This window comes from Cyrtonyx montezumae, unplaced genomic scaffold (genome assembly GCF_038088225.1).
Source record: "Cyrtonyx montezumae isolate F1298 unplaced genomic scaffold, pur_monq_1.0 scaffold_17, whole genome shotgun sequence".
Lineage (NCBI taxonomy): Eukaryota > Metazoa > Chordata > Aves > Galliformes > Odontophoridae > Cyrtonyx > Cyrtonyx montezumae.
This window is the reverse complement of record NW_027071903.1, coordinates 21773868-21789900: the sequence shown is the minus strand read 5'-3', so window position 1 is coordinate 21789900 and position 16033 is coordinate 21773868. Positions and strand designations below refer to the sequence as shown.

Below are 16033 nucleotides of genomic sequence, written 5' to 3'. Positions count from 1 at the left end.
CAGTGGCATCTGCTACCAGTGTCTCTTGCTCAGTCTTCATGCTGGCAAAGCACACGTCCTCTGGGAGGTGGCCAAGGACGGACCAGCTTGCGGCGGCAGCTTTTTTAAAAATACGGCCATGCTGGAGGAATGGTGGTGGCTCTTCCTACCCATCCTGCCCTGCTGCATCCCTACTTGGTGAGGCAGAGGCGTTGCAGAGGGACATCCCAGGACCCACCTGAACCTTCAGCTTTGAGCAGTGTTGGCTTCTCCTTATTAAGGGAGGAGCCCAGAGCAGCTCGACAGCAGCACAGTGTGCAGGGTAAGGAGGGCAGAGCTGGGTGGCAGCCCCTTGGGAGATACCTTCGGGCTGGGGGAGATCTGAAGGGTGCTCTGCACCCCACACGGCTCAGCACAGGTGCAGGCTGCTCATGTTTGTTTTTTTGCAGTCATGGCAAGACACAGGTGACATCTCTCCATTCTCAGTGGTGCATTTCAGGCTTAAAGAAGCAGCTACAGATTTCTGCATTTGCACTGCCAAAGCCAAGCTCCATCTGTGTTTCTCACTGCAGCTGGTGTTGTTCCAATGCCCAAAGTGTTTATATCCATCATCTGTGATGCGCACTGGGACCAAGGGTTGATGCCTGCACCACAGCAGTCGGCCCCGGTGCCACATCCATGGCCTCAGTGCCACTCCATCTGTGAGGCCCTGTGACAGATGGCTGCCACGTAGCATTGCTCATGCAGGACTTGGCAGGGGGCACAGGGCTGACAGATGGGAGAGAACCCGGAGCACACTTGTGTGCCAGACTCAACATTTTGTCTGGTCTCTGAGGCAGCCACAACAAGTGACCCCTGGTGGGATGCTGCCCTCGGCCCCAGAGAAGATGGCAGTGGAGCCACCATTTGCAGCGAGCCCATGCCCATGCCCACACAGGAGTGACACTTGGCTCAGAGAGTGGTAGAAGAGGTGAGAAGGGAGGTCATCTTAAAGCAGCCTTGGTCAGAGCTCTGCACCCATCCTCCATCTCCTGCCATCTGCCTCCATCTCAAGAAGATCCTGGAGCTCTTCCCTGTTGCCTTTGGGTCGGGGCTCACGGCATGGCCCTTTCTCTCACAATTTCCTGTGTAAATGCTTCCCAGGCAGGTTGGAGCATGCACCAGGAAGAGAAAGCCAGGTAAAGCCTTCTGGGCCCCCGCCAGCCCTGGCATGCCCTCAGCCCTCATCCGCCCTCAATGGCTGATGGGAGGAGCTGCTTCAGCCAGTCTGAGCACTCCTTAGGCTCATCTGCAGCTGGGGATGGGAGCCCTGTTTTGCTTCCCAGGCCATGGGACCTTCTCTAGGGTCTGGAAGGGCCCAGGCTGTGCAGCCCATGTGGTTCCCTTGGTGCGCTTCTAGTTTAAGTGGCTGCAGCCCATCATTCTGCAGGTTCCACATGCAGCAGAGGCCTGGGTTTGGTGCCCAATTCATGACTGTTGAGTTTTTGGTTACTCAGAGTGGAACATCTCTGCTCCTGCGTGCTCCAGAGGAGGCACAAGAAGAGGATTCACCTACAGCTGATGTGGGGTCTGGGTTTAGCATTTGACACTTGTACCACCATCACATGAATCAGGCACTGAGACAGGCTGCTACCCCCCAACACCCCTGACAATACCCTTGGGTTGTAGGGGTGCATGTGATCCTGTGAACCTTCAGGTGCTTCTTCCACAGCTTTGAATAAAAGCCCAAGAATTTCTGTAGCATCTCTGGCTCTTTCTGTCCTCAGAGCCACCCTACACAAGCAGATATTACCCTGTACTTGCCAGCCATATACAGGCTCCCCTGAGCTCTGGGTGCAGCAGGGGACATGAGGACAGGGAGGGAGAAACTGTGACACCAAAAGCGCTTCCAAGGGGGCAGTCAGAGAGCCACAGCCTGATAAATGACACATCTGTTCTCTGCAAATGAACAAAAACTGGCATAAGGAGCAAGAAACTGGCATCGTTAGGGGACAGATGGGTAAATATGACATACTGGGGAAGAGTCAGCTCAGCTCTTTTAAAGGAGGTTTCTCTCTTCCGAAACTAGTGGCTTTCATGGAAAAAGCAGGAGGTTGAGAGATCCAGCTGAGAGGTCACCTGCATTTCCATGAGCAAATCCTCTCATGACAGATCAGTGGAGAACTGACACAATCTGCTAATAATATTGAATTATTCTGGGTACTGCAGATGGGTGTTAAGAATGGCAGGTGGACTTTTGAGAGCCTGAGCAGCTTGGCAATAAAACAGGATGAAATCCAGTGTCAGTGAAGAGACACACATGGGGAAACAAAGCCTGACCTCAGTGTCTAAAGTGACCGGCTCTGAGGCCAGGAGCTCTGACAGCTGTGAAAATGTCCCCTCAGCACTCAGTGGAGACCAAAACTACAAAACTTTTCAGCTGAAATTGATTTGGGAAGGGTTAGAAAAAGGTTGAGCACGTGTCAGAGGTGTCACTGTTCTCTGGGTCAGTCTGAGCTCCCCTTGTGTGGTCCTGGTCCTCCCCTTCCAAGGATAGAGCAAAACAGAACAATGTGCAAAGTAGGTCAGCGGGATGATCCAAGGTTCTGCACGTGGGGCGTGATAGATTGAGGCTCTCTGGCATGGAAAAGAGAAAAACGGGGGCACAGGACAGAGACCTGTGCAGCTTAGGGGAGTGAGGAGAGTGGAAGACAAAGAATAAGTGTGAGGAAATGACTCTGCGCTCAGCTGCCCTCCTTCCATGGGCTGCTGCAGATGCTACATGGTTTAGGAAGAAAATCAGACAAATCTACAGAAAGAAATCCTTCAATCCTGCAACTCTGTATTTAAACCAAGAGATTTGTTGGGGGAAGGCAGCAGAGAACATGGGCCCATGCCACATCCTGTATGTGATCTGATGCATTGCTCCTTCAAAGCAGCATAACACTGACATCTCTGCATCTACATTCACACAAGTGATGCAGACTTGCATTTTCTGAGTGCATTTAGGCCACGCAGATGCTGGCTGTCCAGGCACACAGGATATGCCCAAAGCATGCACGTTTTGGAAGGGAACCAAATCTGTACAGATATTTTTTGCAGCTCCCCAACCTTTATGTCAAAATAAATCATTAAATAGTTGATAATTATCATTGAAACTATGCTAACTGATCAAAAGAAGAGTTAATAACTCATTGACACACATCTGCCAGAGAGACACTCACTCCACCACCTACCTTTACCACCTCCACTCACAGCACGGACAGCCCCTGGCACATGCACAGTCATAAGCATCACAGCTGCTCTCTGGTGTGACCCGTTATTTCATTAACACTGGACAAGGTGTGGAGAGCTGTGGGGAAACTTCATTTCTACAAATCTGGGAGCTGCACCCTGGAAACTGGCCAGCAAGAGAGCTAGGTGACAAAGGCAAGAGAAAATGGCAACAGGAGCAAATGCTTCTCCCATCACCATGTATGGGTCTGAGGGAAATTTCTAAACATTCTCTATGTAAACTCTTTGAGGTTTTTGTTTTCCTGTAAAATCATCATGCCTCTCAAGCCTCTGAGAGCTGCAGCTGCATTCACTGCCAGTAGGGTTGGGAAGTCAAGCCACATAAGCATTCTGCAGCTGCCTTTGGTATTTCCCCAGCAAAACCAGGCTCGTGACAGGAAAACCTCATGGCAGATGCCAACGTGGTGGCAACAACCATCATGCAGATCTCACAGCCTCACCCAGCCATCCGCTCTCACGCTCTGCCAGCCAGGCTTACACTTTGATGCTCTGAGTCCTGGCACAAATTCGGCCCCTTCAGTGCCGGGTTCTGAGGGCAGCAGGGAGGAACAGCTGCATCTGCAGAACTACCCCTGCAAAGGCACAACAGTCTCCAGGTGGGATGGGCTGCCCCAATTCCTCTCCTGAACAAACAAAGGAAGCTGGAACCATCTGGGAGAGTGTGAATCTGAACCTGATAGCGAGCAGTAAAGTGGAATTGATTGGAGCTGCCCATACTCATTGATCAGAGGCAAGGCAAACTAAGGAGGCAGAGAATTTGCAGCTCTATCAGCGTGATGTGCCAGTCAGAGGCCAGTGCTTGGGAGCTGCCAGGGGCCCTGAGCACCCCCGGAAAGTACTAGTGGGGGGTATTCCAGCTGCAGTAGTCATGCTCTTAGAGCTGAGTCTGTATGCACACAGATGCTCCATGTCTTTGTATTGCCTAGAGGCTGTGAACTACTTCTGGAAACCTCCTTGTAATCAACTGTCAAGGGGTGGGCATGGTGCACAAGGGCAAAACAGAGACCATTCCCCCACACAGGCAATTTTGTCACCCATCCAGTCCCATGTTTCCAAAACAGAAAATGAAAGTGAACTCAGAGGGGAATGCAAGTGGCAGGGAGGTGGGCGCAGGGCAGGCTGCCCAGCAGCAGGAGCCCGACTGTATTCTGCCCTCTCAGCACCACAAAGAGAGGTGAAGAGGTGGCTGTGTGCAGGCTGTACATTCCTGCTGCAGGATGAGTCTCCCGCTTGTGATACAGACAATGCAGAGTGAGAGCTCAAGCTGGCAGCTGGAGCCAAGCAGACACAGACGTGTCTATATATAGTGCTATATATAGTGATAGATTGAGGCTCTCTGGCATGGAAAAGAGAAAAACAGAGGCACAGGATAAAAGCCTGCTATACTAGCAACCTATAGTGCCGGGGTGCAGCTTGCTCTCCCCTGGGGTACTTGCATCACATCCCATCTCCAGTTGGATGCTGGACCCACCAGGAAAGGGCTCAATGTGTTTTGTGTTCCATGCAGGTCAGAAGCAACAGCTTTGGGGAATCTCTGCTTCGTGCATTTTGGGCAGCATTTTCCTTTATTTCTGGAGGTTGGAGCCAGGAAAGGAGATCCCAGAACAGAAATAAAGCACAAAATCCACCTGTTGTAACCGGTATGTCTGCCCCAAGTAGTGCTGGCAGACAGGGAAAAGAACCAGGGGAACATCTTATGTGCTGCTGTGGGTTCGTGAAACCTCTTGAGAGCATCACAGGTGAAAATTCATGTCAAGAAAAGATTGAATGCTTGTCCTTGGCATGCATCTCGCAGAATCACATAATGGATGAGGTTGGAAGGGACGTCTGGGAGCCGCAAAGTCTAAACCCCTGCACAAGCAGGACTCCCAGAGCACTGTCCAGGACTATGCCCAGGTGGATTTTAACACCCAGAAAAAGAGCCCCGATCATGTCAAACACATAGCTTTTGCCTGAAACAGATCAAAATGATACAAACAAGAATCTCTGAGAACAATCAGATCTAACATGTAGATATTATCAACTGTATGGAAAAAAAGCCCTGATCTCACGAGATAGAAGAGGTGATAGAAGTCAGTGGACATACTCTGATTTCCTCAGGAAAGAGGGTGGGATGACAGCAGCAGAGCAAATTGCAAGCTGCACTTAATGGCCTTTGAGTATGACAGTGCTGGCCTGTGTGAGAGCGCAGTTTTGTATCCCCAGTAAAGCCACAGTGCCTTCTTGCAGCCGTGAGCATCCAAGACAGCACCAGGACTGAAAGAGGCAGCACTGAGGATGGCTCTGCCTCCCTGAGGTGGAGAAGTGAGGCTGGGGGCTGCGCCATTGAGGGAACAGTTGGAGAGGGGCTGAGAGCCAAGACAGCCATGCAGATATGAATTGCTTTTGTCCCTGTGCCAGCCACGAGATTTATGTATGTGCCATGGAGTGGCAATGTCTGGGCTTGGCTGCTCGTCTCTGCCTGGCTGCCCCAGCAGGGACCTCTACAATCCCACTGAACAACCCACAGGCTAGGAGAAAAAACACCAGGGGACACAGAGGGTGGGGAAAGCAGAGGAGCTCAGCATCCTGCCCAGGAGCTGAGCAGAGCCCAAAGGGATCAGACTACCCAGTAGACAGACAGCGCCCTGATACCACACATCCCTTCTCTCCAACACATCTTTGCAGGTCCAAACTAACAGAAACACCTTGTGGGCAAAACCATGCAAGGAAAAAGCTGTTGGAGTCCTGAAAACCTGGTGTGACTTCAAGTAGGAGTGATCACATCCAAATCCCACTGGAAAGGCAGTCTGTTGGTAGAAAGCAGTGCTGGAGCAGGGCCAGCAACGCCAGTGACAGATGACAGCATCTCCAAGCCTCTTCTTTATATATCAACCAGGCTCTCAGAACTTTTATCTCTGCGACCACTTGCCACCTCTCCATTCGCTTCCATGTTAGGACAGTTCCTTCTTATCACCACAATGTTTATTCCCATGGTTCCCGTTTCCACTGCTACTGTGACAGCTAAGCCTCCGAAGTATGAGCCCCACCATGCCTACCTAAAGACAGACTGGCTCCATGTGCACTGAATGTGCAGTGCCTGGCACACAGCCTGGTGAACACCGTGCTGGGCTGAGAATCAGGATCGAAGTCAGGTGGGCACTAAGCTCAGCCAGAGAATCATAGAATCATAACATGGCTTAGGTTAGCAAGGACCTTAAAAATCACCCAGTTCCAACCCCATCTGCCCTGGAATGGATTGCCACCCTTCAGATCAGGCTTCCCGTGGCTCCATGGGACGCCCTCAGCTCCCTGGGTAACCTGCTCTTGTGCCTCACCACCCTCTGAGTAAAATCTTTCTTTTTAATATCTAACCTAAATTATCCCTCTTTTAGTCTAAAGCCATTCCCCATAGCCTATTACTACTAGACCATGTACAAAGTCGCTCCCCCTCCTGCTTATAATCTCCCCTCAAGTGCTGTAAGGCTGCAGTGAGGTCTCCCCACAGCCTTCTCTTCTCCAGGCTGAACACCCCCAGCTCCTCAGCCCGCCTCCATAGCAGAGGTGCTCCAGCCCTCGCAGCATCTCCGTGCCCTCCTAATGGCCCTCCCAGTCGGCCCGCGCAGGGACCCGCAGCCGATTGGCAGATGGAGCTGCCATCAACCCCTGCATCACCATGGGGGCAACGCATGACCCTCCCCTGACAACGCACCGTGAGGCGGGAACGGAGCGATGACGTCACGGTGAGCTCAGCCTGGCTCACCCGCTAACAGCCCTACAGAGGGAGCCTGCCCCGACGGCCCCGGTAGCGCGCCGTGATCGTATAGTGGTTAGTACTCTGCGTTGTGGCCGCAGCAACCTCGGTTCGAATCCGAGTCACGGCATCGCCCTCCGCACGGCGGTACCACGGCATACGGGGCTTATCTTTTTAATCGTTCATCCTGCACTCGAAGCGAGTCCCATCGTCTTTCATTTTTCTCACCGCAGGCCGTCGTTTCCAACCCGCTGCGGCTCTGGGCAGTCGTCGTTCAGAGTAAGAAGGAGAGGGGGAAAAAAAAAGGACAAAAAGAGCAGGAAAAGAGAAAAAGGATAATAGAAAAAGGAAAAAAGGAAGAGCAGGAAAAGAGGGGAAAAAGAAGGAAAGGAGTAAATGATGAAAAAGAGAAAAGGAAAATAGGGGGGAGGAAGGAGAAAAGAAAAAGACAAAAAGAGAAGAAACGGAGGGAAAAAAAAGGAAAACACATAAGAAAGAAGGATAAAAAATAAGGAAAAGAGGAAAAAAGGGAGGAAAAGAGAGGGGAGGAAGAGAAAAAATGACACGAGCCCCTCTGCCGTGGTACCGCCGTGCGGAGGCGATGCCGTGACTCGGATTCGAACCGAGGTTGCTGCGGCCACAACGCAGAGTACTAACCACTATACGATCACGGCGCGCTACCGGAGCTCTGCGTCCGAGCGGCGCCGGCGGCGCCCTTAGAGACACGGGCGGGCGCGCCCGGCGGGGCGGCCTGTGCGAGTTGTGTGGGCTGTGTGGGCTGTGCGGGCTGTGTGGGCTTTGAGCTGTCTGTGCCCCGGCCCGGTGCAGCCGTACGGCCCCCGCGGCCCCGCGCATCCAGCAGAGTGTGGCCGAACCCCGACGTGACGTGGGTCGCGGTACCCCCCTGCACCGACGCAACGCTGCTCGTTGCGCTCCCGCTGAACAAATGGTGTCCGACTTTGCTCGCGTCCATCCCGCATCCCTCTGCGTGGTACCGCCGCGTTCCTTGGCATTGCACGGCTTCGCACTGCTGCGGCGTTTCCCCAGCTTTACTTCTTTCTTGCAGTGGTTTGTTTGTTTGTTGTTGGTTGGTTTGTTTGTTTTCAGCTTTGTGGGAGCATCCCTGTGGCGCTGCTGGGGGTGCACCAGGGCCGGGCGCCGGGCACAGCTCTTTGGACTTGAGCAGTTAATGGATAACTGCGACGCAGGGCCGGGCGCTACGGGACGGAAAGTGAGTGTGGGGAAGGACGTGGGGGGCAAGGGGGGTGGGAGTGCCACCAGATTGGAAGTGGGCCGCCTGGGGGTGTGCTCAGGGGTCTCCTGAGTAGCGGATGTTGTTCTGGGGTCCTGAGTCCTAGGAGTGCTTGAGGGTCTCTGCTGCCGACAGTGGACCCGCACTGCAATGAAGCAGGGGTGACCCTGCCCTCTCTGCCTCCTTCGCTGTCCTCACATGAGGACCCCTCATGCTCCCCTCTGTCCTCCTGTGGTCACCCATTGCTTTCCCTGTGGCTGCTCTGCTCTTCTCCAATCCTCCTCCAGACACAGGTGTCCTAGTGAGATGCTCCAGGAGCTCTGCACTACTCTAATGCCACTTTTTCTCAGTTTGCTGGACCAGTTCTCCCAGCACGATCCTCATTTAAGATCATCCCCATGCAAATATCTGTGTTTGATTGTTTTTTTTTCCTACATGTTCCTCCTGCCCTGTAGCAGTTACCAGCATGAAAAGACTTTCTTCCTTGTCCTCAACCGAAGGGCAATAGGTTTCACTAGGAGCTCTTGGTGAGGGAGGCAGCCAATTTTATTTTGGGCAGAATCTCCCATTTTTGTAAAGGGCTCTGCTCTGGAGAAGGGGCGATGGCTCTCTTCGCTGCATCGCTGGGGTCTGACACTTTCCAGTAATCCTTGGGAAGCACGGGAGAGTGAAGACCCTTCTGGATGGCAGGGGAAGAGCAGGCCAGCACACCTAGTCCTGCAGCTGGAGGGCTCTACAGGATGGCCCCTTGATTTGCTGGCATGGGAGCTGCTCTGAATCCCTCCTGCAAAGGCTATTCTCCTCAGAGACCCCAGACTGACAGCTGGGGACAGACATTTGTCCCTCTGGCACTGACCCAGGCTCTGTTTCCCCAGCCAGCGGGTCCCTCACCATGCCATGTCTCTAAAACACTGAAGCAATGGCACATCTAGAGATGGAAGGAAACCAGACAACCCTGGACAGCCTTGAGAAGGGCACAGACAATACTGCTTTCAGCTCCCTGGTAAACCTCCCTGTTCGTCCCCCATTGGAGCACAGGAGCTGCTTGGGGCACTCCCACTCACAGAGTTTTCCAGGGTGAAGAGGAGCTCTATGAGGAACGTGACAGAACGTGTGGTGGGAATGAAGAGAAGAGAAGAGAAGGGAATGGGAGAGTTGCTTCGTACGGCAGGTAGGGTAATTCCTGGAGATGCATGCGCAGAAATATATCAAGTAGTCATAGCAAGCCCAAAATTGGGCTGATCTTCAGGATCCACCTGCACCTCTCATGTCTTCTCTCCCCAGGAGGGCCCTGCAGCCAGCCTCCAAGGCAAAGAACTTCTGCAAGGCTCACACCAAGGCATTGTGGAGGGTCTTCTGGGGGCTCCTTGGAGTAGGTGAGGACTTTCTACCACCTCCACACCCCTTTGGCTGCCCATGCAGCATCCGAGCGCTGCCACATTCATGGAGGCTGTGTCTCATCAGCCCCATGGTCTGCTTCCTCCTCATCCCACACATGAAGGAGATCCTCAAGGGTGGCAAGAGAAGGACATTTATAGGATGCAGATCTCATTGTTGTCCTCAGTTAGTGTGGTGAATCCATGATCTCACAGTCTTTGTGTTTCTGACCCCCTGCATGCCTTCTCCAGCCTACATGTGCTACTTCATTGCGGCGTGTTGGCTCAACTTCCAGCGAGCCCTCGCCTTGGTCATTATCACTGCTGTGATCATCTTCTTTGCGTGCTGGAGCCTCTTCAAAAAATACTGTGGGGCGAAGGTCTTGACACTCCTCAGCCCCTTTTGGAAATGCTTGCAGAAATCCTGGCCATGGCTGAAATGGTAAGTGAGGAGGAGGCAGGGCATCTCCCACACAGTCAACTCCTGCCCTCCACGAGCTGCTCCCCATGGGGACTGCCTCTCTGTGACAATTTGGGAGTTCCTTTGCAGGCTGCTGTGTGTGCTCCTCCTGGGAGGCCTGGTGACATGGCTGGCTTTGGACACGGCCAGGAATCCAGAGCAGCTCATCTCCTTAGCTGGCTTCTGCGTTTTGGTGCTCTTCCTGTTTGCCTTCTCCAAGCACCACACTGCAGTACGTTTTTCAGGTGTGGCTTGGCCATTGCTCCCTTCACAGGAGGTGGCAGAGGAGAAGTCCTTGGGCTCTCCACAGGAAGTAGAAGCTCCCAGGGCAGATCTGGACACAGTGTGGGGAGCAGAGCTGGGTGCTGGAGCCCCGTTGCCACCCCGCTGCTCTCCTTCCCACTGCTCAGCCTGGGGCTCCCCCACGCTACCTCTGTCCTGTTTTCCACCACAGCTCTCATACGCAGACCCATGTCCATGCTTCAGGTGCCTATGGGCTGAGGAACATCCTGGTGGGTTGGGCAGAAGTAACTGAAGTCCCAGTGACTTTCAGTCCAACCTTTTCCAAGGTTTCGGACAACCTCTCCAAACCTCACCAACTCTTTCCTCCAACGGGTTGGTGAGCACACGGTAGGGGATGTGTACTGCCAGTCAAACCACCAGAAGGTTTTTGTGCTCTTCTCCATTTCCCCACCAACTTGTCTTTCTCCTCTATAGGGAACCTATGTCTGTGGGTTTCTGTTAAGCTTTATCTTTATTAGCATGATCATCACGCAAGAGCCACTGAATGGGCAGGAAGCCAGAGAGGTAAGTCTGTAGGCCCTGCTAACACCTCATTCACTGGTCTGCTCTTGGTCCCTAGGTGTCCTGGAGAGCTGTTTTCTGGGGTCTTGGCTTGGAGTTTTTAATTGGACTTTTCATCCTCCGAACGACCCCTGGCATCCAAGCTTTCCAGTGGCTGGGTGACCAGATCCAGGTAGTATTCCTGCTCACCCCATCCCATGCTTCAACCCTACATGTAGGTCCTGAGACCAGAAGGAAGAACTGAGGGTGGTACAGGCTGGAGGAGTGGCAGTCCCCTTGTTTGGGACTAGAGAAAAGCCATCTCTTTCCTGGTTTTCTAGCACAGCCCAGGCCCCTTGGTGTGCAGGAGCTCCCTTGCAGGAGCTGGAGCAGTGCCCTGTGTCTCAAGGACACCAAGTATTCTCAGCTTAGGTTTGCCTGCTGGGGCAAGGGTGCAGGGGCAGTCCACTGCTACGTAAAAATGATACTGGAACAAGAGCTCATGGATATCTTCCTCCTACCATGTAACATCTCCATTTGCAGGTCTTCCTGGGCTACACCAAAGCTGGCTCTGGCTTTGTTTTTGGGAATACGCTCATTGAAGACGTCTTTGCCTTTCAGGTGAGTTTGTGCAATGAGGTGTTGGGAAGTAGAGAAAGACCCTGGTTTTCTTCTGGCCTTGGCCAGAGTTCGACCAGCTCAAGGATGCTTTGTGTGCACCCATGGGCCTCCTGCACACCATGGGGTATTTGCACTGGTCCCTGTCCCTCTATAGTGTTGTTGCACCCCAATAGTGTGGAGTGGCTGTGCAACATCACACCATGCCTAAGTGTACTCAGATGTGCTGCTCAACATCCCTTTAATCACACACCCTGGTGCCTTGTCTGCAGAGTCTGCCCATCATCATTTTCTTCAGCTGTGTGATGTCCATCCTCTATTACCTTGGTGTCATGCAGTGGCTCATCCTCAAGGTAGGACCTAGCTCTTTGATGGCGGTGAAAAGGAGAGGGACCTGCCAGTTTCTGAAGCTCCTTTGAAATGCTCAGGGATGTCCCAAGAAAATTGGGGTGGTACTAATTTGGGCTGATTTGCCTTGCTAAAGTGATAGACACAACCTCAAACCTGGAGGCTGTTGATACTCTCTGGTCTGTTGGGACTCCTGGACGTGACCTCTGTGCAGCTCGGCAGGGGCGTGCTGGAGTGGCCAGCCTTGTGGGGTGGGTGCCTTTGTGAACACAGTGGATTTGTGTTCCTCCAGATCTCCTGGATCCTCCAGGTCTCATTGGGAACCACCCCTACTGAGACGCTGAGCGTGGCAGGGAACATCTTCGTGGGACAGGTAAGTTTTGAGGCAGGAGATCCAGCTCCTAAACAGCTCCTGATAGCAGCTGAGTGTGCTGCAGAAAAAGGGTATTCTCCTCCCTTCCTAGAAGACTCACAGCCCTGCATGGTGCTAGCAGAGGCTTTTCTTCTCACAGACTGAAGCCCCGCTGCTCATCCGCCCATACCTTGCAGACATGACTCATTCCGAACTCCACGCCGTGATGACTGGTGGCTTCTCCACCATTGCAGGCAGTGTAATGGGAGCCTACATCTCCTTTGGGGTGAGAGCACAAGCAGATATATACCTCGCTTTCCCTGCTCAGGGGTCCTGGCATACCAGAACGCCCCTGGGCATATGGGGTAAGAAGCCCCACTGTGGGTTCCCTTCCATAAATGAGGGCAGCTCCATGCCCTAATACTTGCCTGGCTAAAACCTCGCCAAGGATCCTTCCTGTCCTTCACAGCAATCAGGACAAATCTCACTGTACCATGAAAGGCCTGGAAGTGCCCTCTGGGGTGGGGTCTCTGGTCCACCCCCCTGCCTGACCCTCTGGTGATGCTCTCACCAGTTCCTCACTGTCTCAGAACTGTGGTATCCAGATGTGGCCTCAACCTGCTGGCTGAGCTCCTGCTATTTAAACATTAATTAGTCTCTTTAAACAGGGTGTCAAGGGTGAAAGGACAGAGAAAAGAGAAATTGCAGGGCAGAGGGCAGGGGAGGGGTGACAAGGCTGTGGCTAATGATACGCTGCTTCTGCTGAGAGCTCAGTTGCTCATCACTGGGTAGAAGTCAGCAATGTTATTTCTCTGATACCAATAAAAGGGACAAGGGGGCAAGGATCATCAAGGTGAAGTCAAACAAGAGAGTTTAACATCTCTGAGCTTATGACTGCTGTGGCTCTAGCAATGTCTCCATCCAGACATGCTACCCTATGCATCCTCAGTGGCCAAGATGGGAAAAACAGGCACATCTCCCCACTCAGAAAGCATATGCTTGGGCACTCTGTGCAGCCTCGCGCAGGGTCTGAGCCCACAGTCTGCCTGTTGCAGATAGATGCAGCATCGCTGATCGCAGCCTCTGTGATGGCTGCACCCTGCGCCCTCGCCATGTCCAAACTGGTCTACCCCGAAGTGGAGGAGTCCAAGTTCAAGGGCAAAGAAAGCGTTCGCATCGCCAATGGGTGAGTGGGAGCAGAGGGCAACTGCAGGTGCAGTTTGGGCATTGCAGGTGGCACAAATCTGGGAGACCCTATAGTCGGGCCTGCAGAATGAGACCGGCCTTACGTGAGGGCTGCTCAGCCACACAACCCTGGCAAGGCTTTTTTTTCTCCCAGGGAAGAGCGGAACATCCTGGAAGCTGCCAGCAATGGGGCTGCTGCCTCCGTGGGACTCGTGGCCAACATTGCAGCCAACCTCATTGCCTTCTTGGCAGTGTTGGAGTTCATCAACGCAGCCTTGCGTTGGTTTGGGGAGATGGTGGATATCAAAGACCTCTCCTTCCAGGTACCCCCAAGTTCCCCACCTATCTCCACCTCTACTGTCTTGTTGCACCCCTGGCAGTAGGTGCCCAAGTCGGGGGCTCTACACAGGTTCAGCGCTCAGCTGTTCCCTCCCGGGCTGCTCTTCCCAGATGATCTGCTCGTATGTCCTCATGCCCATAGCCTTTCTTATGGGGGCAGATTGGGCAGACTCACCGCTGGTGGCTGAGCTGCTGGGGATCAAAATCTTCCTGAACGAGTTTGTGGCATACCAGCAGCTAGCCACATACAAGAAGAACCGTCTGTCAGGCCTGGAGGAATGGAGCGACGGCAGGAAGCAGTGGATATCTGTGAGGGAAACCACCACCTTGCTGGGTATAGGGCAGGGACAGAACTGAAATGTTGGCACACAACCTGGGCAGGCAAGGTGCTAGGCAGTGGGGGGTGGGCATCATCATTCTGGGGTTGGGGGGACACCTGTAGCTGTCTAGACTTGGACACCACTGCTAGATGTGGGGTCATTCTGAAGGTGACAGTGAAACCAGGTCCCATTGGTCCTGCTGTCCAGAGGGCCAGACTGTGATGCCCTAGGGCCTCCACCATCCTGCCAGCCCAACTTCTCCCATGGGCAAGCTGCCCCTCACCTGTCCCTTGCTCTTAAAAAAGCTGAAGGAGAAAGGACTGGGATGTGACTGGTCTCCATATCAACTGGCTGGGTTGGGAGCTACAACATGTACTGTGGGGTTGCTGCAGGGCCAGGGTGACCACCCCCTGCCTCTGTGCCCTCCAGGAGCGCGCTGAGAGCATCACTACCTTTGCGCTCTGTGGATTCGCCAACCTAAGCTCCATTGGGATCATGCTGGGAGGCCTGAGTGAGTGTGACCCCATGTCCTGGATACCTGGGTGTGGGGTAGAGGGACCTAAGGAATGGGAGGTATTTGCTGCCTTCAGACCTCACTGTTCAGTCTTTTACTAGCATGTGGGTAAGGAATGGGGCTTGCACAAGGCGATGTGGGTGTTTTTGCACCATGTCTATGGGCAAGGTCACCTGCACATCCTACACACTCACCCACCGAGCCATGGGGCATAGAACAGAGGCTCCAGAGGGCTCAGATGGCAGAGCACTAGATGGCAGAGCCACTTGGGGACTTGGGACTTGTGTCTGATCTATCCCTACTCCCAGGCAGAGCCGAGCAGGGATCTGACTTGCCCAGCTTCTGCTTTGTCCCCACAGCCTCCATGGTTCCTCACCGCAAGAGCGAGCTGGCCTCCATCGTGCTGAGAGCCTTGCTCACAGGCATCTGTGTCTCCATGCTCAACTCGTGCCTGGCAGGTAGGTCCCTGCCCACTGCCACCAGGAGGAGACAGGCTAAGCAAAGAGCTGAACACACCTGTAATTGCCACTGCAGGGATGGGGAAGGCTGGCTGCCCTCCCCATGGCTCTGTTAGGGCCTCCAGACGCTCTGCCCCACAGATCCCATAACTCTGCTGCTTCTCACCCTCATCTGTGCTGCAACTGGGACATTTTGAGAGTGGCTGTTAAAGAGGAGGAGCTCCATGATGTCACTGCTACAACTGGCGGGAGGGAAGGTGGTGTGTGGGACCTGCAAGCGTAGTGCAGGGATGTCACAGTCAGGGTATGGAATTTAAGTGCCCAGTCCCTCAGAGCCCCAACCATGAAGCCTTGTCTCCTAGGCCTCCTCTATGTGCCGACAGAGGTGGGCAACTGCGTGACTCTCCTTAGCACCACCAACTTCACCTCTACCAACTATGACATATACACGTGCTGCAAGCAGCTGTTTGCGAGGTGGGTGTGTGGCAGGGAAACAGGAAGGGGCTGGAGCTGTGCCATCCTGCCTGGGGAACGAGGTGCACAAGCATCTGAACCACCATCAGTTTTGATGTGCAGTTGGCAGGGCAGCTCTTGCCCTGACTGTGCCTCTCTCCTCCCAGCACAGTGCTTGAGAATGGGACGATTTCCTTCACCGGAGCCTGGGCCAGTGCGGCAGAGAGCATGCCATGCCTGACACAGTGCTGCGGGCACTACAACCACACATCCTGTGTGGTGTGAACCCAGAGACACTGACCCCAAGGAATACTGCAGTCTGAACAAGCTGGCCTCCAAGGCAGAAAAATTCCCCCAGTTGACAGAAAGCACCACACACCTAGCACCCTTAGGTGCTAGCCTCATTGACAGAGGGAAACTGATCTCAAATAAACTATGGAAATTCCCATGCTTTTGCTCTGCCTCCTCTCTGGTCCTGACTTCAGCTGTTTTACAGGCACAGGGTGTGGGATGTCCTGCTGGGGCCACACCCCACTGCTGGAGCTCCCCATAGCTGCTGTTTGCTAGCAACGTTGCAAGCCTCCTTAAGA

At 53.5% G+C, this 16033-nt stretch overlaps 2 protein-coding genes and 2 non-coding genes across 6 annotated transcripts in view; 2 read left to right on the top strand and 2 right to left on the bottom strand.

The window, feature by feature from the left end:
* Positions 1–16033, bottom strand: part of APBA2 (amyloid beta precursor protein binding family A member 2) — a 289129-nt gene that overhangs the window by 245278 nt on the left and 27818 nt on the right. The window lies entirely within an intron of this gene.
* On the top strand, positions 7044–7115 carry TRNAH-GUG (transfer RNA histidin (anticodon GUG)). The gene has a single exon. It is a non-coding gene; the product is annotated as a tRNA-His (tRNA).
* On the bottom strand, positions 7588–7659 carry TRNAH-GUG (transfer RNA histidin (anticodon GUG)). Its single transcript has one exon. It is a non-coding gene; the product is annotated as a tRNA-His (tRNA).
* On the top strand, positions 8179–15876 carry LOC136047247 (sodium/nucleoside cotransporter 1-like). Of its 3 annotated transcripts, none has more exons than XM_065734303.1 (18): positions 8179–8216; positions 9113–9240; positions 9314–9408; positions 9522–9613; positions 9866–10055; positions 10164–10305; positions 10936–11049; positions 11400–11477; positions 11747–11827; positions 12115–12195; positions 12335–12460; positions 13230–13360; positions 13514–13682; positions 13810–14007; positions 14448–14529; positions 14892–14990; positions 15353–15464; positions 15611–15876. In XM_065734303.1, the coding sequence occupies exons 2-18, from the start codon at positions 9157–9159 to the stop codon at positions 15726–15728; spliced, it is 1992 nt and encodes a 663-aa protein (XP_065590375.1). In that variant the 5' UTR covers positions 8179–8216; positions 9113–9156; the 3' UTR covers positions 15729–15876. The 3 variants fall into 3 exon arrangements, with proteins under 3 accessions (XP_065590375.1, XP_065590376.1, XP_065590377.1); XM_065734304.1 differs by having other exon boundaries at positions 15616–15706; XM_065734305.1 differs by lacking the exon at positions 13810–14007.

Excerpts from the sequence above, each read along its gene's own strand:
- LOC136047247 (XM_065734303.1), top strand. The coding sequence starts at position 9,157 with ATGGCACATCTAGAGATGGAAGGAAACCAGACAACCCTGGACAGCCTT. Across the intron at positions 12,196-12,334 it reads GGAACATCTTCGTGGGACAG|ACTGAAGCCCCGCTGCTCAT; the intron begins GTAAGTTTTGAG and ends TTCTTCTCACAG. Across the intron at positions 15,465-15,610 it reads TGCAAGCAGCTGTTTGCGAG|CACAGTGCTTGAGAATGGGA; the intron begins GTGGGTGTGTGG and ends CTCTCCTCCCAG.